Source organism: Cryptomeria japonica, chromosome 3 (genome assembly GCF_030272615.1).
Source record: "Cryptomeria japonica chromosome 3, Sugi_1.0, whole genome shotgun sequence".
NCBI lineage: Eukaryota > Viridiplantae > Streptophyta > Pinopsida > Cupressales > Cupressaceae > Cryptomeria > Cryptomeria japonica.
The window spans coordinates 454,929,998-454,954,544 of NC_081407.1; the positions used below are offsets into that span (position 1 = coordinate 454,929,998).

The 24,547-nt window shown below is 37.5% G+C and overlaps 1 protein-coding gene across 2 annotated transcripts in view; it reads left to right on the top strand.

Moving 5' to 3' along the window:
* The window catches only part of LOC131061246 (peptidyl-prolyl cis-trans isomerase FKBP16-3, chloroplastic), a 283,352-nt gene that overhangs the window by 65,975 nt on the left and 192,830 nt on the right, over nt 1–24,547 (top strand). For both annotated transcript variants that reach the window (XM_057995165.2, XM_057995808.2), the window contains exon 3: nt 5,336–5,419. In XM_057995165.2, the coding sequence (XP_057851148.1) occupies nt 5,336–5,419 (84 nt within the window). The remainder of the gene's footprint in view (nt 1–5,335; nt 5,420–24,547) is intronic.

Here is a 24,547-nt window from a genome sequence, read left to right on the forward strand (position 1 = left end):
CATGGTTGAGCAAGAAATAGAGTTGTACATCATTATCAACAACAGAATCAGAATATGTTACAGCAGCAACTAATTGTACTCAGGTATTATGGATTAAGCAAATGTTGAAGGACATAAAGGTAAAATGCAAAGAACCTATAATCATTTACTATGATAATTCAACAGCAATTGATATATCTAAGAATCCGGTATTTTGTAAGGAAAGCCATGTGCAGAAAACGCTCTCCTATCGTCAATTCTAAGGGGATTAGCAAGCAAGGAAGTATTTCAATTTCAGTTTGTAGTACATTAAAATAAACATAGACAAAAGATTAAGATGAACCAGACAGAATAGCACCAGAGAAAGACACCGGATATACGTGGGAAGACCCTTACGAGTAAAAAACCCACCACCAAAGAGAGATCACTTTATTCAGTAAACAACACAATTACAATAAAGTTATCATATCCTCTTTTCCGAACTCTGATCTCAGAACTTTGTTCTCACCACATGCAGACACATCGACTTGGCTACTTATAAAACCATCACCTCCACACAGCCTTCATGCACACCCTTCTTCGCACTGCTCATCAGTTACATCTCTAGGAACCGCCATCTGTCCAACCAAACATTCCTTTGTCAGTTTGTACAACGGCCTTGGAATGTAACCGCCGAGTAACAGCGTGTCCATTCATGAACTCATGGAAAACATATTATCCCACATTCATCCGGAAGTCGGGTCGGTTTGTATTCAAATACACCGACATAAACATTCCAAGTGTCCGCCTACTAGTCTTTTGGACTTCGGTCCGGGCGACCATCCGCAGTCGGATACTTCCCCATCGGCCATCGGAACCAACACTGAAAAGTTACCCCGATATTCGATCAGCAGTAAACAACTTCATCGGACTTCGGCATAAATTTCATCTAGTCAACCTGATCGCCGAAGGCGACCTCATCGAGTATCGGTGTAGCAAACAACCAGTTCTCCCGATTTTCGATGATACCCCGATCACCGAAGGCAATTCCATCGGGTCATCGGGAAGACAACCAAACAACTATCCCGATCGTCCGATCTTCCTTGATCTCTTTCTACGCTCTGCCACGTGGCACCCCCTGATTGGCTTCGGGGTCCTTGCCTTGCCACTTTAACACGGTCTCACTAATCGCCCGGAATGAAGCTCTTCTTTGTCGCTGGGTCCCCCCATGGTCGCCAAGTCGCAGGGAATAAACTTTGTGCATCTTGCCATATTGACAATCGTCCGATCATCCTGGACTTGATCACTTGTTAACTTGCTCGAGCTTCTCTCTTGCCGGGTCCCACCATTTGGTCACCAAGCCGCGATGGATAACCTTCGTACATCTCGCCATAGCGGTATAGCGACAATCATTCGATCGTCCCGGACTTGCTCACCTATTAACTGATCACAGGAAGAAGGTTCCATCGGCCATCGGCATAACTACGAACAAACAATCCCGATCCCCGATGAACCAGTAGACGACTTCATCAAAGCGGTTCCAGACAGATCGGCCCTATTGGCTATTGGCAACAGTACTGCAAAGTTACCCCAATCACCTAAATCAACTTCATCGGGTCATCGGCACATACCTTGAACTGTTTCCCCGATGAGCAATGCACTCCAAGTCAGAAGAAGTCGAACTCATCGGACATCGGCGTAGCTTCCAACTTGTTCCACCGATAGCCGATGACAACCTGATCGCCGAAGGCGACTTCATCGGTTCATCGGCCAGACTCCAACAGTGCTCCTCCGATAGACGAAGCACGTGAAGGCGACTTCATTGGGTGATCGGGACAACATCCAACATGCTACGTCGGGACATCGGCAGGACTTCAATATGGCTAACCCGATAGGCGATGTTAACCCGATTACCACAAAAGTGAATCCGAACATTGCTTCCCGATAACCAAACAAGGAGGATACATCGGGTAGACCTAACCCAATACTTGTTCGCAACATGTTCATCGGCCAGAGTTACACTGATAGGAAAAGTCCACAACTCGATACCTTCCCACAAGTTGTTCCATCGGGGTAAGTTACACTGATCAACCCGAACACTGGTCAGGAGAATTCGAGGCATATTTCCAAAATATTTCACTCTAAAACTAAACATGTTTCTATCAAATATAATTTTCTAAAGGAGAATGTTGAAGCAAAAGAAGTGAGATTGGTTTATGTGAATACTAAAGAGCAGATTGCAGATATCTTTACTAAGCCTTTGCTTAAGGAAACTTTCGAATATCTCAGAGAGCAGCTTGGGGTAATACCCCCACCGGTAGAGACTTAGACAGTTGATGATTGGCATCAAACCGACAAAATTAACAGAGAAACCTTTTTTTCGGCTTTGATGGAGGAGAGCTACTTCTCAGGGGGAGTAGTTGGTTATAACAATTGGTTATTGTAATTGGTTCTATGAATTGGTTGTATTTGGTATTTGTATTGCTCTGGCATTTGATGTCAAAGGGGGAGAGATATCTATGGAAAAACAAACATTATCCTTTGGGGAGAGATTACTTATTGGGGAGCGATATATACTCTCTGCATTTGTATTTTGATTTCTGGTATTGATCTATTCTGGAGATTGTTGGTTTTTCGTTTTTGGCATTCTGTTTTGGCACTTAGCCGACCTACACATTTGGTCTTAGGTTTTGGTATATATGTAAGATCTCATTTGTATGATGATGTAAGAAAAAAAAGAAACAACACAAAGAGACGATATATGGTTACATGGTATGTGCGAATATTGAAGATCATATGAGCAGACCATAGAGAAGGTTCAAGGAAGGTTTGAAGGTGATTATCAGAGCTTAACCGGTACTGAATCCAGCATTGGAGATGCTACTTTGAGTAGTACATTATCATTGGATTTAATCATCCAATTGTAGTCAGTGTGACTCCTATTTTGTGATTGAGCAGTGAGCTCTAGGCGGTTGGCCTTTCTGCATGTGCAAACCCCATTTGTATACACATACTATCTGCAGTAGTATCATCTGATTGTGGGTAAGGTTTCCCACCGTGTTTTTTCGCCTTATAGGGTTTCCACGTACAAATCTCTGTGTTATGTGTTGTGGATGTTGTTTCTCTTTCTGTTATATGCATTGAGTTTCACCGGTATTGATATTAACTGTTAAATTGTTAACCGGCATTAAGTTTGGTTTACTGGTATTAAGTATCAAGTTTGATTAAGTTATATTTGGGTTGAAATTAATAGACAACTGATTCACCCCCCCCTCTCAGTTGCCTTCGGGTCCTAACAGTTTATGACAAAAAGCATCACAAGCTTGCAGCATCAGATGACCAAGTTTCAGTGAATCAAGCATTCAACAATTCAACGTAAGTCCCCTTTGTGATTCTAGCATGATCACATCAAACCATTGAGCTTATCCACACATTGTGACCCGACATACCAGAACCTTGGAGTTGTCTCAAGTGATCCTTAAGACAATCTTCAACATTTGAGTAACTTTGTTCAAGAGAGGATAAGATACTTTAGGGTATTTTATTTTGTGTTTGCATGTGCATGAAAAACACATCAATAGAACCGATATCCCCTCTTTCAGCATACACAACACTACTCAACATTGAGCTGTCACCACGTAATTCTGAACACAATTTTTTTTAATATATATTTCATAACTCGTTCTACTTCACTCTATCAGTACAGGAACTACCTTTTTTCATACTCCCGTTTTTTTATTCAAAAGAAGTATTGCACAACACTCCTCCATAATCCTTGACGACACACCACAATTAATGACGATTAATTGCTTTTAAATGAAAACGCTCCTTGGAGTCGCAACAACACAGTGATATTGTTGACCAAGACAGGTCGATTGTCACAAAGGCACCACAACCGAATATCACTAGCCCTTGCGTCTTCTCTTCTTAAAAACAAAGCCGTAACTTATTAAAAAAAACGATTCCCATCATCAAAAGATGAATGCCAACCTTCAGCCGCATAGATATCCTCAAGAAAGAAGATAACGTCCAGCACAAGCACCACCTCATTCGTTTCAGTCAATGTTCTCTTTTAAAAAAAAAACGATACATCAAATTATCAATACCTTTGAAATACTTCTTCAAAACACAACTTTAGCCAAAATAATTAATACCCACGATAAAGCTTTTTCTCTTTTTAAAAACACAGCAGGATCCACGTATTATCCAAATGGAACTGAAAACCGACTCACAAAGAATCGAAGTCAAAATAGTGGCATGTCAGAAAAAACGTTACAAATAATCCTTTGTCAAAGGAAGCCGCCACCACTAAGCATTAAAGAAAATGAATCCTTTTGCCATAAAGAAGACCAATGCCAACAAGTAAGCACACTCCCAATAAAAACGCACGACTCCTTTACATATGCCGTCAATATGAAAGAGAAATAATTGACACCTAGGAATATATCCAGCACATGGTTTAAACTAGCCACCTTAATTTAAAGAAAAATTGGATCCTTTAGAATGTTCAAACTGTGACAAGGCATGTTAATCTGATATGGCAGTTGATAAGAGACAAGTAAGCATATGGATGCTGATGCAGGCACACACACTGCTCAAGCTAACAGCCAAGCAAGCAGCTGAAGTAGGTTGAGCAGCTCAAGCAGCTCAAGCATGTCAAGTAGCTCAAGCAGCTCAAGCACGTCAAACAACTCAACCAATATGAAGAAGATCTAATGAATAAACAACAGCTTGAAAAGCACTTCAAACTCAATCCAAAATTTTTCTGAGCTATCCACTTGACATCAATGACAAAATGTCTAATGTGGTGAAACTATCTTACAAATGTAATGCGTCTATTGAAGTGGTGTATAAAGCAGAAGCAGAAAGCTCAAAAAGCTTTTAGGTTAAAGATATTTTAGATGATTTGCAAATACAATAATTTCAGTCCTCTCTTCCTTGCAGAAAGCAAAGCATCTTGAAGTTGGCAAAATATCTAGTCTACCATGAAAGCTAAAAATGCACACAAGCTCAACACCATTGCATAAGACATGGCTCATGAGAGTAGTCTGTTTTCACTTTTGTTTGGTTATTGTTAATGGTAGAAAAGTCTTTTTGTCTTTCTAAGTTAGTTACAATAAGGAAGACATCTTTTAATGAGATAGAACAACGCTTATTTTTTTGTAAAAGCTTGAATACTAAAAGACATCTACAAAACTCCCCTCACAAATTCCCCAAGTTTCTTTTCTGTTTTTTCTAGTTTCAGCTAAAAATGGAAGATGTTGGTAGCATGATATAGCTCAACCTTTCACACTAGAGTGAAGAAAGCATCTGCCCCTTTTTTTATTGAAATAGGAGTTTGACAAATATTTGTGTCATTATTTATTTGTTTTTGTAGGCTCCAATGGTGACAACTGAGTCTGGTTTACAATACAAGGATATTAAGGATGGGGTTGGACCAAGTCCACCGGTTGGATTTCAGGTATGTTCTTTATATGCCCATGCATGGCTAAGATTATCAAGGATGTTAAATGCAAGAAAATTATATTGTCTTTTGATCTCTTAAGGAAAAGTATGTCTTAAAAAATTGTTGGAGATATATTATGAGATGTGACTTCAATATTGTGCTTGTCATTAAGAACGAGGCAATAGATAGCAAATAAGAGTTGCTGAAAAATAGAAATCTTATTAAGGATGGTAAATTTAACTTGAAAGCATCTTGTTATGCATAATAAAAGTAAAAAAATTGGTGGAATTTTAAATTCTTGAGAATTATATGTCAAAAAGTATTTTGTGTGTTGTGTTCCATTGACATTGACCTTTGCATACCAATATATAACAATAAGCATTTGCAGCATTATAGCACTTTTTAATGCAAGACATGTTTGCAAATTACAATGCAACAAAGATGCTGAAAGATCCCCAACCAGTCTGAGCTGAAGTTTTTCTTGTTTTCAAGTTGCTGTAATGATGTTTTATAACTGTTTTGCTGAGGGTTTTTGATTGGGTTTGTTTTCAATAGTTTGCATAGTGTTTTTCCATAATCAAATGCCAATAAACCAACACTTGGAAAGAAAAATGCAAGAATACAATTGACTGATTTTAAACTTTAGAATTATGATTTTTATGACAGCAATATAATAACTTCCAGAATCTAGAAATCTATTCCATCAAGGCATAATGAACATACTAGGAGGCCAACGCCCAGCCAGAAGAGGGGATTTATTGAATAATCTTGAATAAGTGACAATGGATGAGCGCCCAAAGATGTTCAATGACTCCAATGAAGTTTATTTGCATCAACAATAATTATTAAAAACAAATATATTGAAACTGCTAAGAAATGTGCTTGGCCTCTAGGCAAGATTGTTGAATTTCCTTTCCCTCAAATAATCCTTGATCTAGACCACAATTGACATCTATAGCCTATAGAATGCATCAAACTCCTGTAGGAAAGTGATGACAATGAAGATTACAACAATTTCCAGCCTTCTACTGAATTGTACGACCCAAATGATTAAGCCAGAGGGCTGCAAGTGGTATGGCCAGCAAGGAGGAGGTATGGCTGGCTCAAGAAATGGTATGACTGCCTTTGCAGGTCTCCAAACCCTCCTGAATCTGCAATACAAAGTCTGAATCTGCTGATAATGTTCTGAATTTGCTGATATAACTCTCAATTGAAGCACAAACAGGAATGCTGTAGGAATTCCCCACAATTATGAACTGGGTTGACGTCCAATTCATTGATCCCCAAGGAGCTTTTGTGAGATTTTGCCAAGATCAAGGGCACAATGAAAAGCACATAAAAGAGAGACAATAGTATGACAAGAACAAACTGTATTCTCATCAATATACAAATGATCAACTGGATTGACCAATACAATGAATATAGGCCTGCATATATAGGCAAGGCCAAATGGATATGTGAGCACACAATCATGACATGTGGCTCAATGAGAAACAAGGGTAGGTAAGAAAAAATAGGGGTAGGTAGGAGAAATAATATAATATTCCACAAGAGGTGGATCACCCACCGAATGTGGAATGTAATAGCAAAATAAGACCACAAAAGGTGGAATTTATTGTACAAGCTACATCTCTATGTGCACACTTCCCTAAGTGACTCATATCCAAACTACGATGAGATGCATTATCCTAAGTTAACTTAAGTAAAGTGTAATTATATCCTATAAGAATAAATAATTACACCAACAATTTTCATTCAATGGAGGTTTGTCTGTTGCTGAAATCCATTTGCAGAGCTCAATTTCAAAATAGCTGATGTAAAAATGAAAGAATGAATCCTCAAAGATTGCCCGACAAGTCACTTTATTAGCCTCTAACCCTAAATGTACCTTTTAGGGTTTCCATGCTTTATTTAAAACACTTTATAATGTTTTATTAAAATACTTGGCCTTCCTCTATGTTGAACATACCTTTTCACTAGTCTCCCTTTTATTATTTTAAGTTGTTTTTAAAACAACTTATGCTATGTCTCCTAGGCATCATGGCACAAGGGGGGCCCCTTTATTATAATTTATTATAATATAAAGTGTCTTAATTAAATCAAACTTTAGACAATAATTTATTTAATCCAAATTTATTCTTAAATCTATCACTTGGACTCCGAACTAAAAACTGTCAATGCCCACGCTATCCTCGTGATACCTAAAAATAGCAGGTGAACTAATAGTGTCCTCCTAGAAAATAGGGATTCTCTTAAAAGTTAGGGGATTGTCTCCAATCAACTGAAAATGCACGTAAGAGCTCCTGCTTTGCTCCCTAGTAATTGAAAATGCATGCAAGGGCTCCTACTCTGCTCCCCAATTCTCTGGTGGTCAACTCGACAACTGCCAGTCCTCCCTAAAAAATAGGAGATGGTCTCAAATCATCTGGAATGGTCCGTAGACACCCCGAAACCAACTCTCAGTCATTCCCTAAAAATGGGGATCTCTCCTAGAAAATAGGAACTGCCTCTAAACATCCAAAATGGCTTATAAAGCCCCTGCGCAACTCCACAAGCCTCAGTATGGGTTCCCTCTTCGCTCCACTGGCCTATGGGAACTTGATGATAGGCCAATCCTTGCTCAACTGCGTGTCACCTAGGAAGGGGACATTACAGATGCTATATTAGTTTTAAAGTTTTAAAAGGGACAAAGTAGTGGCTGAAGCTATTCTGGCTCCAAAACAGACCTTTCGTACAACGTGTTAGCGACAGGTTAGTCAATCGCAGCTGTTTATTGCAAAATCGACGGTGTAAAACGCGCGACTAACACGCATGTTAGTCAATCCGTATTGCCGTTTTGGAGCCAGAATAGACGCGTCCCAAAGCAGTTGGCTTGTAATGTCCTCATTTTAGCCCAAGTTTTTGATGAAAAAAATAAAATTAATTAGATAAAGTTGTCTAAGTTAATATTTTTGAGACAACTTGTATCTAATTAATTATGTGATCAAACTGAATATTTCATTTTTCCAAAGTGAATCTACTTTGGGGCCAAAAAGTAAATTAATATAAAGTCGCGTTTAAGGAGTTAAAAAGGTTTATTATAAAAAAAGTGATTTTATAATTTAAATTTCGGAAAGTTCTAGGAGGGTTTTAAAAGGAGGATTGTGAAAACTTATTTCATCATTCTTGGTTATTCATTTTGGTGAAAGTCTCTTTGGGAGTCTAAGTGATTGTTCAACTATTTAGCCTAGGATGGAAATCCTAAGGCGAATATTAGTTTTGTGGACGAAAACCCACCCACCCAATATTGTGTGATTTATTCAGAGTCACAGTTTGTGCAGAAAAGATTCAAAGGTGAATTCAGCCAAGATTCATAGTTGGGATTCGTGTTGGAGAATAAAATATTATCACAGATTCAAAGAGTTAACAGGATATAAATTTATTGAAAATCTACTACATGTTCGAATTTGGAGAAATTGACTCAGGTAATATCATATTGCCATTTCTAATAGTAATATTTTTGGAGTATTTACTTGCAAAAAATAATTATTAAATGTGAAGTGATCTTGAAAATTCAGAAAATATTTATTTATTATAATAATTGTGGAGAAATTTCCCATATTAAAGCTTCTGTACCATTTTGAAGGGTAATCACTACTTGAATAAATTCAGCAATTATTTTGTGTGAGTGGTGATCACTTGAATGAGGCTTAAAGCCTCTAATATATCCAGCTGCAGCCTTCATTAAAGGAGATCGCAAGGGTTTAGAGAGGCTTGGGAACACATGGATGTATAGATTCCCTTGTTGGGAATCTTTGAATATTAAATCAGCTTTTGGCAATGCCTATGGCAATCATAGGAAAATAAGGATCACGTGCAGTTTGGGATATAAATTATAATTATTATCAGATATTATATAATTTATGTTTCACTCAGATTTCTACTAAAATATATTCTGATTACTTTGTATATTCAGCTTCAACAGTGGTCAAGTTGTTTGAAATGAGGGAGAATTGGTTGTTTTAAGTTTTTAACAGACTATGGAAATGAGTTATCATTAGCGTCAGCTCCAACATCATGTAAGGCATTTAAACATTCAGATCTGCATTTGCAAAAAGAGCTACAGCCATGAATGCGATTTATACAACATTATATCTTTGTATTATCCAGCATCATTCTGCTGCAATACTAGTATTCTGTAATTAGCTACAGCTCAAAGGGGGTTAGTATGAAATTTGTATCAGTTTAAATATGTTTGGTATCAATTGATTTCATATATAAGTATGTTGGCCAATTGTTTGTCAAAATGTGAATGATTTTTCAGTACTTGCCAATCGTTTGTTAATTTGCCTTTGATAATAAAGAATAGTTGCAGTTGATCATAAAAATCAGAAATATTGAATGGTGTTTGACGAAATGCCTGTGAGCTAAAGTTGGGAAATTTGCAAGTTTGATGAAATTTTTTGGTAGGGACATTACATGGCTTTACTTGTCATGTCCCTTTTTTCGAACATATGGAATTAATTTAAATTGTTGGAAATATTTTTATATTAAAATATGACTCATTAATCATTTAAAATGGGAAAATTAAATAAATAATTAAATTGTCAAAAAGTAAAATTAAAAGATAACCTATATTTAATTATTTAAATAAAAGGTGCTATAAGTGATTAAAAGTGTTGCTAGGCCCATAATGCAAAAGGGTGAAAAATAACACTTTATTATATTTTCATAATTTTGAGAAGATAATAATAATAATAATAAATATTATTTTATTTTTGTAAAATAAGTTATAAATATGAGGAATGCTTTCGAAAATTCTCTACATACTTTTCAAAGCAATCACGTTTTTCAAGAATGAATGTGCATTCATTTTCTTCTCTTCTCGAGGATGAAAAGCTTTTGGATTTTTAAAGTTTCTAGGATGAAAACCCTTCTAGTTTCTAGTGCGGTCTGATTTAGGGATTAGCAGTGAGCTTCATTAGACATTGTTTTCAATGCTTTTATCTTGGGTGTAAGCATTTTATGTGACTTTCCAGTTTTCAATTTGTTGCTCTAGTTCATGACTTTTAGTTTGGGGTTTATTGGTGATATTAGTTTTATTGCTACATGGTCTTATTAGTTTTTATTGGAGAGATAATCTATCCTTGCAGGCTGTACCTTTTAGGAAACCACAACAAGATTAAATACTGTTGTAGGCCATACTCCTTTTCTAACTGTATCTTTTGGCAGTTTATTGTTGTGGCAAAGAAGGATTACGTTAGATTTTTTATAATATCATGTTATTTATGAATGAGAGAAAGGAATGATTTCTGCTGTTATTTTATTTGCCTGTTGCATATTTTGAAGTTGTTGCATCATAAGTCGATCCCATGACTAAATGACTTTTTCCTAGCTACACGACATTGGGTGATTAGAGGCAAATGTGGTGAAAATATTATTGTAACTATAGGAAGATTATTATTAGTTCAGATGTATATTAGATTTTTTCTTATTATTTATTTATATATATATATATATATATATATATTTGGCAATTCAATTTTTTTGTGTTTTTTATTTGTTTGTTTTCAATTGCAAGATTTAAATAAATAAATACTGGCTCGAATCTTTTTTTTAAAAAATAAAATATTCACATCATTCTATTTAAAATATTGTTAAAATAATATTTAATTAAATTCAAATAACATAGAAGAACCTGCTTGCAAGGTCCTATGTTGAAGTGACTCCCAAGTAATATGTAGGCGTAAGTCTCCACGTCCCCTTTTATGGCAGTGCTCTTTTTTATTGCTGTTATTGACTTTTGAAATGGCGTGATTTCCTTTTTGGAGGTTCCAAGTCACTTATTTGTTTGTTGTGATCCACATTCCCCTTTTTCCCCATGTCATTCCCCAAGGTGTTGTGTTGACCCCTTTTCGATTCTTAGCAATTGTAATGTCCCTTAATGGGACCCTCTTATATTCTGTCCTAGAATCACAATTTTAGTACACAGAGAGAACAATAGAAGGACTCTAACGTCCACTAAAGCTTGGTTTGGGACCCGCACAACAAATTAGGCAACATTCCCATTATGTCATGATAGAACATATATTTGTCATTCTTAATATATTGCAAAGTGTATATGAAGGATTCAACAACCCTTTCTCTTCCTACACCAGTTCTCATTATGGAGCTCAAGGAGAATCACCCAAGGCGCCTCGAGTCTATCCCTCTGCAACAAGCCCAAGAGAACCAAGGTGTAATGTCCCCTTATTAAGATAACTAGTAATATTGGGACAGTTACTTCAATTTCTGGAAATTACACCATCTAATTATGGTGATTAAACCATGTAATAGATAGTATGAAGATAATTATGTATCGTAATGAATATTGTCACTTGCTGTCTCTGATATATAAAGAATTATATATATGTGTGTGTGTGTGTGTGTAGGTGAATTAAAATACCCTCACACTTAGTGCGATGATGATTAAAGCAAGGAATCCATAGGGGTTGGATAATGATAATAATCTGCAATACTTAAATATTGTCGTGTTTGAACTGGTACATGCCACTAGAGGCCTGCTACTATTTATGATGTGTAGATTCTGCCATGTACCCAGAGAATGGATTTGATATATCCATTATATATCTTGCAAACTTGAAAGGTAACATCCTTTGGATGTGAAAATATGTCTCCCTTACTTAATCGTGTCCTTTGATGAATAGTGATTAATGTCTTAATCGCATTTTTCCATCAAATCGGTTGTTATGTAAATCGTATCTCTTAATGATTGTTTGTTATCTCTTAATTGTTGCCATCCATAATTATTGTTAAGCCGTATCACTCTCAGATCAATACCGATTGGTTTATGATGCTTTTTGAACTTTTCCAATTTAATCATACTTTGACTAATCTGCTGCTCCGTCTTCTATTGTGACGATGATATGTTATAGGAACTCCCCGTGCTTAGAATCATGAGTATTGGTTATGAGAAGTATACGTTTGCATATAAAAGATATCTCCTTCGTAATTTTGTCTCTCCTGAAACTGATGAATGGTGTCAAATCGGTCGTGTGCTGACAGGAGTGGGGACATCACAGTCTCCCCCTCTTGAATTTGCTTGTCAAGCAATTTTCCTCCTCCTTGTCTTCTTTCTTGGATGAACCTGCACATAGATTAGTAGTACTAAACATATAATCGTATAAATCAAAGTAATGATAAATGTTAGAAAAATTACTACTTAGTTTCTATTGAAAATATTGTATCTTGAAGGGACTGGCTTCCTTGAGCCCTTTTGCCCACTTGAGAGAGATTGGCTTCCTTGAGCCATCTCTGTCCAACTTGGGAGGGATTGGCTTTCTTTGAATTGTCTTATTTAACTAGGTTTAGTGCTGGCTTCCTTGAGCCATTTTGTGTGGGCTGACATTCTTTGAGTCATTCGCGGCCCATTGGCTTCCTTGAGCCCTTATACTTAGAGAGGATTGACCTTCTTTGTGTCATCCTACTCATCTAGGCAGGGTGCTGGCTTCCTTGAGCCCGTTTACCCAATCTTGAGAGGAATTGCCTTCTTTGTGCCATATTTCGGAATTCCTCTACATTTCTTTATGCTTGGAAGGAATGGGGACTTCCCTTGAGCCATTTCTACACCAAGCCTAAGAGACTTATGAAATATCCCCCTTGATTTTTTTTCAAAATTTTCCAGTTACAAACATCACAAGCACCCGTTAGGGTTAGAAAATGATAATCAAAATGCTTTTGAAAGGTAACCCTTCCACTTTGTGATCACCAAGAGCCCAGTGTGGGAAGGTGAGAGCATGTGGTGATAAGGGGATCATTAGCTTCCAAAATCAACTGAAATTACAATACTGGGCGACAACCCAACCCCTTCCGCTTGTCCAGTGGGTAGTAGAAGTTTTAACAACAATTTGACGGTATGACCAGCCAATCACAATGCCAATGAAATTGAAGTAAATAACAATCACTCAACCACTTATTCAGTGGGAGGACTGAAAATGATAAATACAATCCACTCAACCGCTTATTCAGCGGGAGGAGAACATTACAATAAGAAAGATAGGCGGCAAGGTCAGCCTCTTCCACTTATTCAATGGGTCTTGTGTTACAATTCTTGAGAGAAATAGTTGTTAGTACTACTAATCAACTTTACAATATATAACATGAGATTTCACAATAAGATCATCGCTGTCCATTGTTGCAAATGATAAGATATGCACTCCAAAATCACCAATGGCTAACCACTCCAAAAAACACATTTCTCACAATCAATTTCAGAATCTGATATGCAAACAGCAAGCAGCAAGCTGGAAATACGCAGACCAACAACTACAAAACTCACAAAATCGCTCACAACTTTGCCCACACACAATGGAATGACCCCAAATCAGATGCAATTGAAAGCTAGGAGATAGGCGATTAAGCTAGAACTGACAAAACACATCAAATAGACCCAAAACTATTTTGCACGCATCCCAAGGCAGCTCTAGCATGGTACATCTAGGGAAGAAAATCGATTTGCAATTATAAAATTAAGACTCCAAGATTAGCGCTAAAAACTTAAAGGAATGATTGCCTAGAGCATAGAGAAATAACGAGCCAATACCTAGAACCGACAGAAGACCATGTAGAAACTTATGAGCAAAACACACCTACAACACACTGAAAATCAGCAACCTAGAACTCACACACAACACTCCAAAATCAGAAAACTTCGAGCACAAACTTCGCAATGAATTCCATCTATTCTCTTGAGTGAAGAATGGTCCCAAGTCTCAACTAGTCGCTATCTTTCAAGCGAGAAGCCAAGCATTCAATATAGGAAGAGACAATCCTCAAAGCATTCAATTAGTATTCCAACAACACTTCATTATAATATTGTTGGATACCCAAAATGAGAGCCCAAGGCCTTTATTTATAATATTCTCTCCAAATCGAACTTCCTTTGCCTCCAATATGGGATTAAACACTGACATTCAAATTTCTTATAATTGGCCTTTCATTTCATTTCATTCCATCTCCTTCCCAAATCCCCCAAGTGCATAGATGAGTCACTTTATTAAAATTGCCAATAATATAAGAAGTGATAAATTAAATATTAAATTGATCCAGACTTAGGCTATAAGTTGATAAATTAAATATTAAATCGATCCCCTTTGTGTCATACGCCATTTACACCTAGGCCAAGGGGAAAATAATAAAGTATTAAAAAATACTTTAATTGTCATATACCGAATACTGCTCAGAAAATTTGAAGGCTAGAATCATAGTTGCTCGCCAAAACCAAAAACTTCCCAAGGCCTGAAAAAAAAAACTCGGGAAAAACTCGGGAACTTAAAAAATTGCTTAAATTTAATTTGAAATGCTTTTTTTTTGCAAAATTCAATGAGAAGATGCATCCAATGAGTCAATAAATGAGAACACAAAAGAAACAAGTTGAGTCTAGATATATTTAAATGCAAAGTGGGTACCAAATCGCATCCTCATGAGGAATGCTGATGGCTGAAAGCAAAATAGTGTTGTCCTCATTTTTGTTTTAAAAAATGAAGGGCCATTATATGAAATTTTTGTCAAAAAATGAAAATTTTACTCTGGCATGCTTCCCGAGGTAGAATTTCGCCTAATCCTTGGACTGGCTTAATCCTCAGTCCATCCTCGAACTGCGTTTCGAATTTCGTCGCATTCTAAGTTCGTTTGCTATGTCTTTCCTTCAATTTCGGGTTTTTTCTCCCTGACTGCAGGTGGGAAATTTTCCTTGAATTGCAAGTTTTAATGATTTCCTTTGTTTTGGTCTTTGTAGGGAAATTTTAGGCTAATTACAAGTGCACTTAATTGAAAAATAAGAACTTGTAATTTGCTTTTTATTTCCCCCTTGTTGCTTTTTGGTTATTTATGTTAAAATAGGGATTTTTTGGATAAGTTACAGGTTTAGTTGTAATTCTTTTGAAAAACCCCTACTGTAATGTCTTTTGCTTGTAATAGGGATTTTTAACCTCTATTACATATGTGCAAGTTATTAAAACTTGTTGTAGGGATTTTATGTTCCCTTTGCAAGTAAAATGTAACTTGCACATCTCTCTCCAAAACCCGATTTTGCCTAGAAATGAAATAAAGTGACATTTAAAACTTGCTATTTTGCCTAAAAAACCCGATTTTCTCTATAAAGTGCATTTTGGAGGATTTTAAATTTGTAATTGCTTTTTTAAAACCCGATTTTGCCTTGTTGAGGGAAAAGTGACAATTAAGACTTGTTATATGGGAAATAAAACCCGATTTCCTCTATTGCATGTGAATACATGAATTAAAACTTGTATTTTCTTCCCAAAAACCCGATTTTCTTCTCCTAAGCCAATTTTTCCACAAATTCTTCCCAATTTTTTGTGGACAAATTCAAAGAGTAAGGATGCGATTTTGTAGCAAGGCAATTTATGCGGGTTGAAGAACACGTTGCTGCTGTTTGGTGATGATTTACCCTTATTTTTTTTTGCAAAAAATGGTTTATCATGTGGTCTCTTGAATCCACATTTTGGGGGATTTTTACTCCGCAAAGCAGCAATCTCCTAAATTATTTTTGCCTCTCTTGCCTAGGCGTTGAAGTTAGAAGAAGATTCGATCCCTCCTTGGGCCATTTTATTTGCATTTGCTGCCACATTTTTCAGTTTATGGCGTTTTGGTAAAAACGTGGCCAGGGTTTTTGATTGTGGTTAATCTCTATTTAAGAGCTATTCTTCCTTCTTTCAAAGATTGATCATCTTTTGGAGGGGCATTTTCAGATTGAAAGAAGGTATGATTTCTTTTTTTTTCTTGTTTCATTTTCTTATTTTCCTTTCTAGTTGTAAATTTGTAAATATGTTGTTTTTTCCCCAAAAATCTGTTTTGTGAGAGAGATTTTCCCCTTGATAAGCAATTTTTGAATTGAATTGATCTTCCTCATTTTCCCTCTTTACTTGTATTCGGGATTTTAAATCCCGATTACAAGTTGGATGAAAATCATTGTTCTTCCCTTACGGTTAAAATTTTTAATCCTCTTCTTGTTGAAATTCCAAGTTGCAAAGATGAAAAATGCTCATCCTTCCAAAATTGGGTTTTTAGAACCCGATTACATGTTCAAATTTCTTCCCATTTTTATGAAAATGTCATTCCCAAAATCTTTCCATTTTTATCCATCCATAACGCCTATATCCTTACTTTCCGTTCACGTCATTTCCCGCAAGTCTAATTCCCATTTTTCACCCATTTCTCCATTTACCATTTTACAAGTATACTTGCATTCGGGTTTTAAAAATCCGATTCCATGTGCATTCTTCCCAAACTTGTATACTTGTAAAATTTTCCTCAAGATCCGAAATTAGTCAAAGTCAAGAGTCTTGGCATTTATCATTTATTTCCCCTCTTTCTCTCACAAAATTGTGAAGTGAAAGGGTTGAAGTTCTTCCCATTTGAAGAAGGAAAAATGTTAGTTGCAGCTGATTATGATGTTGCCTTAACACTTTTAAATTTTCATCGCAGTATACCAGGTTGTCCTTCAATGTCAGATTTGCCCTCATCTCCAATTCCAAAAAAGATGAAGTATAAATATGATAAGTACCAAAATGAGGTTTCACCTTCTCAATTCTCTTCTCCTTTGGATTGCATAAAAGATACAGAGATAGGGCATGTGGACATGTCGGAATTTGTCAAGAGGGTAGAGGATCCGCAAGATAGCAATATGCAGCGATTGTTGGACAGCCATATCCATCACGCATCTTCTTTTCCAGTGGCTGCCCTATAACCTGAATTTGTTCTCGCTTGCGCCCATCACTTTGACAAGGAGACGAGAACCATTAAAAATGATGATGGTGAAGCAATAATCCGCCTTGACGCAAACACAATTGACTTTCTATATGAATTCATACTTAGTGTATTTGGCAACGTCACTCAGACATTTCCTTGGTCTTTCTACCAAGGGTGATCGCTCGCTTATACTGGTATGGGAATATTATGATCAGCTGCCTTTGAGACCCAGCAGATTGCATTTCAGAAGAGTTCAACATGTATTCTTTGGTTACTTCATGTGTCAGTTTGACAGAACTCTGAAGAACAAAAGGGTATCAGATGAGGCATGGGAAAGAGTGAATGAGCATGGATGCTTGTTTCTTCAATTCCCGACTTTTACCTATATGAGAGTCGGATGCTATAGTGGGCAGCCATACATGCTCCCTAGATACCCAACTGATAAGATCATTCTTATGGAGTTGGGAAGACAGATCATGGCTATCTGCGCTCATCAGTCCATCAGACATAAGGTTGGAATGGGGATTTCTACAACAAACCCATTGAAAATTGGCCGGAATTCTCTTGTCACATCTATCAAAGCCAAGGCTATGGAGATTGAGATGCAGGAAATTAAACTCAAAAGGTTTAAGTCCAGAGCTGATTTTGATTATCGGGGTATGAAGGAAAAGATCAAAAAATCCTTCGTGCACGTGCGTTGTATTGAGGATATCTGGGTAGATCTCTGTACAGAGGTGGAAATCCTGAAGATGGATTACTGCAGGCTCACTGTTGAGCAAGTTGTTGATTTAAACTTGGTGGATATTTCACAAGGGATGACTGATGATGGGCATGTACTTGATCCTGAATATATTTCACGAAGGGTTGAGGAAGCTCCACTTCCTTTAATCCAATAGTCACACAAGGAGTGCATATCCATTCTTGAGAGATTTCAGCCTATCTTGGCTAACACCAACGCTTGGTTGAAAAGTAATGGTGTTAGACTCATCAAAATCAAGGTTGGGAAAGAAGATGATTCTATGGGGCCTCTTGGACGTAAGTCTGAGATTCAAGTTGATAACAAGGAAGGCGCATCATCTTCTGGCACCAGGATCAAATTGCGAGTTAGTTGGGCAGTAGTGCTTCCTCCTGAGGAGGCGACAGTTCGTGGGAAGGAAAAGGCATGGTTTCATGTTCAGGTGATCGATCTTGATAATCTAGAAGAAGGGCAGCAATTTGATGATGCTCCTATGTCTCCAACATCGGACTCGCCTCATGAGATCCCTTCCTCAGTTTCCATTGAGACGTCCCTTTCTCCTCCTGACTTAATGGTAGAAGAGTCTCCTCAGAATGCCATTCCTATTTCAGCATACGAGCCGCCTCCTGATCATCAACAAGAGAGTGTGCTAGAAGTTCCTAAAGATACTCCTGCATGTATCCAACTGTCAGAGATTGATACCTCCACTTCTAGCTTTGAAGAATTTATGAGGCAATCTTCATGCCGATTGGTCACTGAGCAAACCGTGGTCGCCATCTAAACAGACACTCCTCCTAGGATGACCACAGTTGTTCAAACAGAAACTGCTTCTCCTTTGCTTGTAGCTGCTACTGAAGGAGAGTTGATGGCTTTACCTCCATGGCTTAGTTCTTTTACTCCAAAAAGGAAGAAGCAAGAAATCTCACCTAATGCCTTTGATTATCAGCAACCTAAACAATCTAGACCCAAGGTTTTAAAAAGGCCAAGACTATCTCCAGAGTAACTGTTGATAGCAACAAGATGAAGGTAGCTGAAATTGTTGAACCCATTGCAGATAAGCCACTTGAAGAGATGTCAGCTGCTGATTACAAAGTTACAAGGATAGAATTGGGTAAGCAAACGCATGAGGTGATTAAACATGATGCTTAGTTTTCTGTAGCTTCACTGGTACAACGGTGTGATGAACTTTTAGCTAAGAAAGACAAGCTAGAAGAGGACAACCGACAACTTGTTGCAGCTGTTCGTAAAATCACAAAACATACTGGTGAGGTGAGTAATCCTTCAAGTTCTACTGAGGCACGAGAATCAATTCGTAGTGTTGAAAGGGCTGCTCAGAATTACAAGCATTGGATTCCTGGGTTGATCAGCCTCATGATCTAAAAGACATTTTTCAGGTGATGTCTAAGTTGGAGACTATTGAAGATAAATTAAGTCATACCTCCGACGCTTTTAAGAAGAATCTGGAAAGTGTTGAAGGTAGTTTGACAATTTGGCGCACCATGCCCCAACAACAGTTGAGTGTTCTATAGGAGCATGCCATTATCCGTTCCAGGGTCATGTACTTGGAATTTGAAGAGCTTTTGGAAAATAAGGCCCTTGTTCTTAAATCCTTCATTGAGGAGATTGGTGATGCAATGAGATTACGGGGTGAAGTTTTTCAAGATATTGTTTGTCATTGTGAAAAGGCCTCTTGCAACATAATAAGTCAGGATGGAGAGCTGATACCAGAAGAAGAAGTTCTTGCGGATTTACAGATGAGGATTCATAATGAATGGAGGAGCAAATAGTTCTCAGCTGCTTCAATTCAAATTTTGATGAAACACCAAATCTTTTTGCATGAAATTCAGTCCATCTTGGAGAAGGACAACTGTACGCTCCTCCGATGCCATGATACCATTGTGAAGACCATGGTTGTTGCCAAGAACACCCATGAACCGGATCCTGATGAACTAAGAATGATCATCTAGAACTTTGAAGGATTCATGTCTTTACGTGCTGCAACTTAAGTGTTTTTCAACACTTAGTTGTATTTTCCAGATTTGTAATCTTTTAGTTGTAGTTTTTCTTTTGACAAGTTACATGTAAAAGCCTTTTTGTAAAATGCAAGTTAAGTCTTTACTTGCACTTTTGTAATTACATGTAAGGCAACTACAAGTTTTGTTTAGGTAGGACTGTAGTTGGAATAAGCCTTAGTTAGTTATTGAATAAGTCTTTGTGGTTGAGAGAATCTCTCAAGTTAGTTAGGATCTTCCCACCTTTTTCTCAAGTCTCCTCTTCTATAAATACTTGAGGGGTCTATTGTAATTTTTATCTTTTTGGAAAGCAAGCAAAAACTCTGCCAATTTACAGCAAAGAAGTTTTTGAGCTTTCATGTGTGAATTCAAGAATTGAAAGGAATAGAAGGAAATTGCTCAAGCTTTGAGTATTTGTGCTACATACTTCAGTTTGTGTTCTATATTATCTTTCTTGCAAGTTTTTCTTCAAAGAACTTAATCGAATTTGATTTGTAGTCTGTGTGCTGCAAGTATTTGAGGTTAATATAAATTAGAATAAATATTGTTTTGAGAGGAGCTGTAAGTCTTTGTGCTTGCACTTATTCTTAAGAGAGTTTAGAAGTAGATTTTATGAGAAATAGCTGTGAGTCTTTGAGTTTATACTACTTCCCATTGTTTTAAGTAGAAAAGAATAAGATATCCCAGTCTTTGAGTTGTTATAATTTGTTCTTGATAGAATTAGTATAGAAAATGGTAGATAGGACTTCACATAATCAAGTCTTTGAGCTTGATATTGCTGTCCTGTCCCGAAGGAAGTGACGGAAGTCTTTGAGCTTTCAGGAAACTTCATTTCGTTTCTCTCATTTCATTTCGAAAGTTGTTACTGCTATTTTATATTAAATCGTTATCACTTTTCTGTGAAGAGAAAAGGATATTGTCTTTCTTGAAAGAATAAGAAAGATTGCTGCCCCATCCTATTTTATTTTCAAAGTTGTAGTTAGATAGGGGGAGCCTTCCCTTAATTAGGAGAGTTTTACTCACACGCTGTGGTTGAAACCACAATTTTGTATATTTCCCCAAGTGTACAAAATTTTCAACCAACAAATAGTAAATAGTTTTCGTAAAACTAAAAGTAAATACATCATTACAATTACATCTTTCTCTTCCCAGCTCTAGTATAAACTGGGGGAGAGGTAGAACTAGAGGGTCTAGTCCTAGAAGTCTGTTGTGGGCGTGGCGTGACTCGTGAATGTGACTGTGTCACCTCGCTCGGAATGTCTGGCTCAGGCTGTGGCTCACCCTTCATCCTGGATGAAGCTATGTCTCTACTTGCTCTTGGCACTGACAATGACTTCTCATCCTCCTCAATGCCATCCAGCGTGAAACCAAATCCACCCCCCTCCTCCATAGCTTGCCTCTCCAAATCAGTGATGTCATCCTCTGTAAACAATGGAGGTTGCTCATGTGATGTCCAATCATTGCAAGGATCTATATCATCCAAGTCAATTCAACCACCTGTTGCTTCCTCTACCTTACGTGCAATCGAAGATTATATTGCACAAAGACAAGGTCATTGAGGCGTTTCTACGCTAACTTGCTCCTCTTCTTCGTGTGGATGGCTTCAAACAAGCTCCAATTGCGCTCACAATTGGATGAACTACAAGGTTGACATAAGATTCTAAGGCCAAATTTTTGAGATTTGGGGTATTTCCACCCCAACTTTGCCACCAAGCATCTGCAAAATAAAAAAATTTGAAAAGTTAGCAAGCAAAGAGAAAAGAGAAAACATAATTTATCAATTTATGAATCACTTTAGATCCCAAAATCCAAATGGCAAATGTTTTACCTGGGGTTTGAGTGGTTCTTCCTCTTATGGCCAGCTCTGAAGAGAATAGCTTACCCCTTGCTTCCTCATAATTTTGGAGTTCGGCCACAATGAGGTCTCTCACCTCAACCTCGGGTATCATCCTCTAAATGCATGTAGTGAGTCCCTTCATGAACACTCCATTAGGATCTGAGTACGAACCTGTTGTGACCATTTCACACATCGCCCTATTGCAAATGGGGACCCCCTCTTTTTGCTCATTTTTCGCTCGCTTTTCGCTTCGCTCTTAGGATTTTGTTAGTCAGTCAGTTGTCTGGATTTAGGGTTAAGCCTTAGGGTTTTAATTAACGTCTTTTCAAGCCAGAATCCAGTCAGTTTTGAGAGCTTTTGAGCTTCCTTTTCTAGGATGCAAACTTTGAATGCAATGATTTCGCCAAATGGTCTAATTTTCAATTGGAATGTTGATGCAGAGCTTTAATTTGTCTAAGTGTTGATGATGAAATGTGAATTTTTGTCCAATTGAATATTTTTGACCAAATTTTGACTTTTTTGATTTTTGATCCCGGGCATTGAGAATGATTTGTTTTCGCCTCGTGAATTGATTAAACTTGTAAAATCATGTTATTTTGGCCTGTAGGAGCAAAATCGCTCCTGTCCCTCAGTGAAGGACGGGAGCTCGTTTTCAAATATCTTACTATTCCTGCAGAGTCAAGATGAATTTCGAATTGTAAGTGATGGCGAAAGGCATGATCTTTCCGTTGAATATAAATTGAAGATTTTCATGAGCACGGAAATGCCTCCAGGGGTCAAGTTCGCTCCTGTCCCTCAGTGAAGGACCGGAGCTACAAATCAAATTTTGCTTTGTCCTTGCAAGATTTTGACGACTTGACAATTCGAAGAGGTCCAAGGGAAGATGTTTTATCAAATGAATATAACTTGAAGAGCAAACATGAAGAAAAATGGTCCAGAATGCCAAAATCGCTCCTGTCCCTCAGGAAGGGACCAGGGCGAAGTACATTATAGCTCCCGTCCCTCTCCAAGGGACCAGAGCGATATTCTTCATAGGACAAAATTCAGGCAAAGATCAAGGCAAGTTTGTGTTTGATGGCAAGGAAGACGATGAAATGAACTCATTGAAGACAAATTGAAGATTTTGAAATGTCAGCAAGGACCCAAAATGCCTAGTTCGCTCCTGTCCCTCAGGAAGGGACCAGAGCGATTTTTGTTATGCATGATTTTCTTGTCCAGTTTCAATCGATCCCAAGGCATGGATGAATGGAAGGGCGCATTACGAACCCGTTGAATATAACTTTGAAGGTGATAAAGTGAAATGAAGACCACAAGAGCTAGAATCGCTCCTGTCCCTCTCCAAGGGACCAGGGCGATATGATGGTGATATTGCTTCTTATTCAAGTTTAAAACCGTTCCTCCAAGATCAAGACCTTCCAAGATGAGGAACAAGGAGGCAAGGACGTTTCAAGGCATTTCAATCAAGCACAAGTTACCAAGGTCATCACATTGAAGGAATTTGCACTCTAAGACCCAGTTCGCTCCTGTCCCTCAGGAAGGGACCAGAGCGATATTTCCATAAAGGCATGAATTTCAAAAGACAAGCAAGTGTCAAGCTACCAAGAGAATCGAAAGGACGTCATTTCACGCATTGAAGATAATTGCAAGTTGAAGAAAACAAGAACAGGCTCACAATGTTGAACTTCGCTCCTGTCCCTCAGGAAGGGACCAGAGCGATATTGGGTATATTGATCAATTTATGCAAAAATGACGTTAAGACAAGGCTTCACAAGGTCATACAAGGTTCAAGGCGTCTTTTGAAGGTGATATATCAAAGTTTGGAACGTCCAAATGTTGTCAAACAAGCTAAAAGGCTCATATCGCTCCTGTCCTTTGGACAAGGACCAAGGCGATTTCATCAAAAACACTCATACTCCTTCAAAGTCAAGGCAAGGCGAGGATGGACAAGGTAAAAGACGCTATTTGGAAGGCAATAAACGATGAACAAAGGTTAGATGTTTACGAATTTAAGCCAGGACATGGAGATCGCTCCTGTCCCTCTCCAAGGGACTAGGGCGATGTTAGCCAAAACACATGATATCCTTTGAAAATCACGTTAAGATAAAGACGCACAAGGTTTTAAATGGCATTTGGAAGATGATACAAGGAAAAGTTCATATCAAGATGGAGAATTTCAAGCAAAAACCTTAGGATCGCTCCTATCCCTCTCCAAGGGACAAGGGCGATGATACATCCAAAGCCACTTATGCGCACGTGCAAGGCGATCTAACTTGAAGGACCCGACAAAATGGGTGATTTGAACGTGGAAATGAAGAAGTTGAACGTGGAAGTTACAAGAAATCATGAAAAGAATGGATCGCTCTTGTCCCTCTCCAAGGGACCAGGGCGATGAGGTACGTCTACTCCATTTTCAAAATTTGGCGCTCAAATGAACATTTTAAATTTACCTTAAATGCTAAGATCGATGAGTTTTGAAAATCCTATTAAATTAGCATTTAAAAAATTGCGTTTGGCATTTATTAATTATTTTGCCTTGTTTAAAAATCGAAATTTATTAATTAAAAATCAAAGGCATTTAATAATTAATTAATTAATCAAAAAAAAAAAAAAAAAATCAAAAAAAATCGAATGGAGCGCTTTGACATGGAGGTCGGCCTTTATCATCTAATTAAAATCGTTTGAAAATTGATTTATATCACCAAGTCGGCCTTAATGAATGGAAGAGGTGAGCGCTATAAAAGGAGAGTGAAAACTATCATTTTTACATCATTATTTTATCATTCAAGTGCGAGCTTTCATCCCAATCAAAG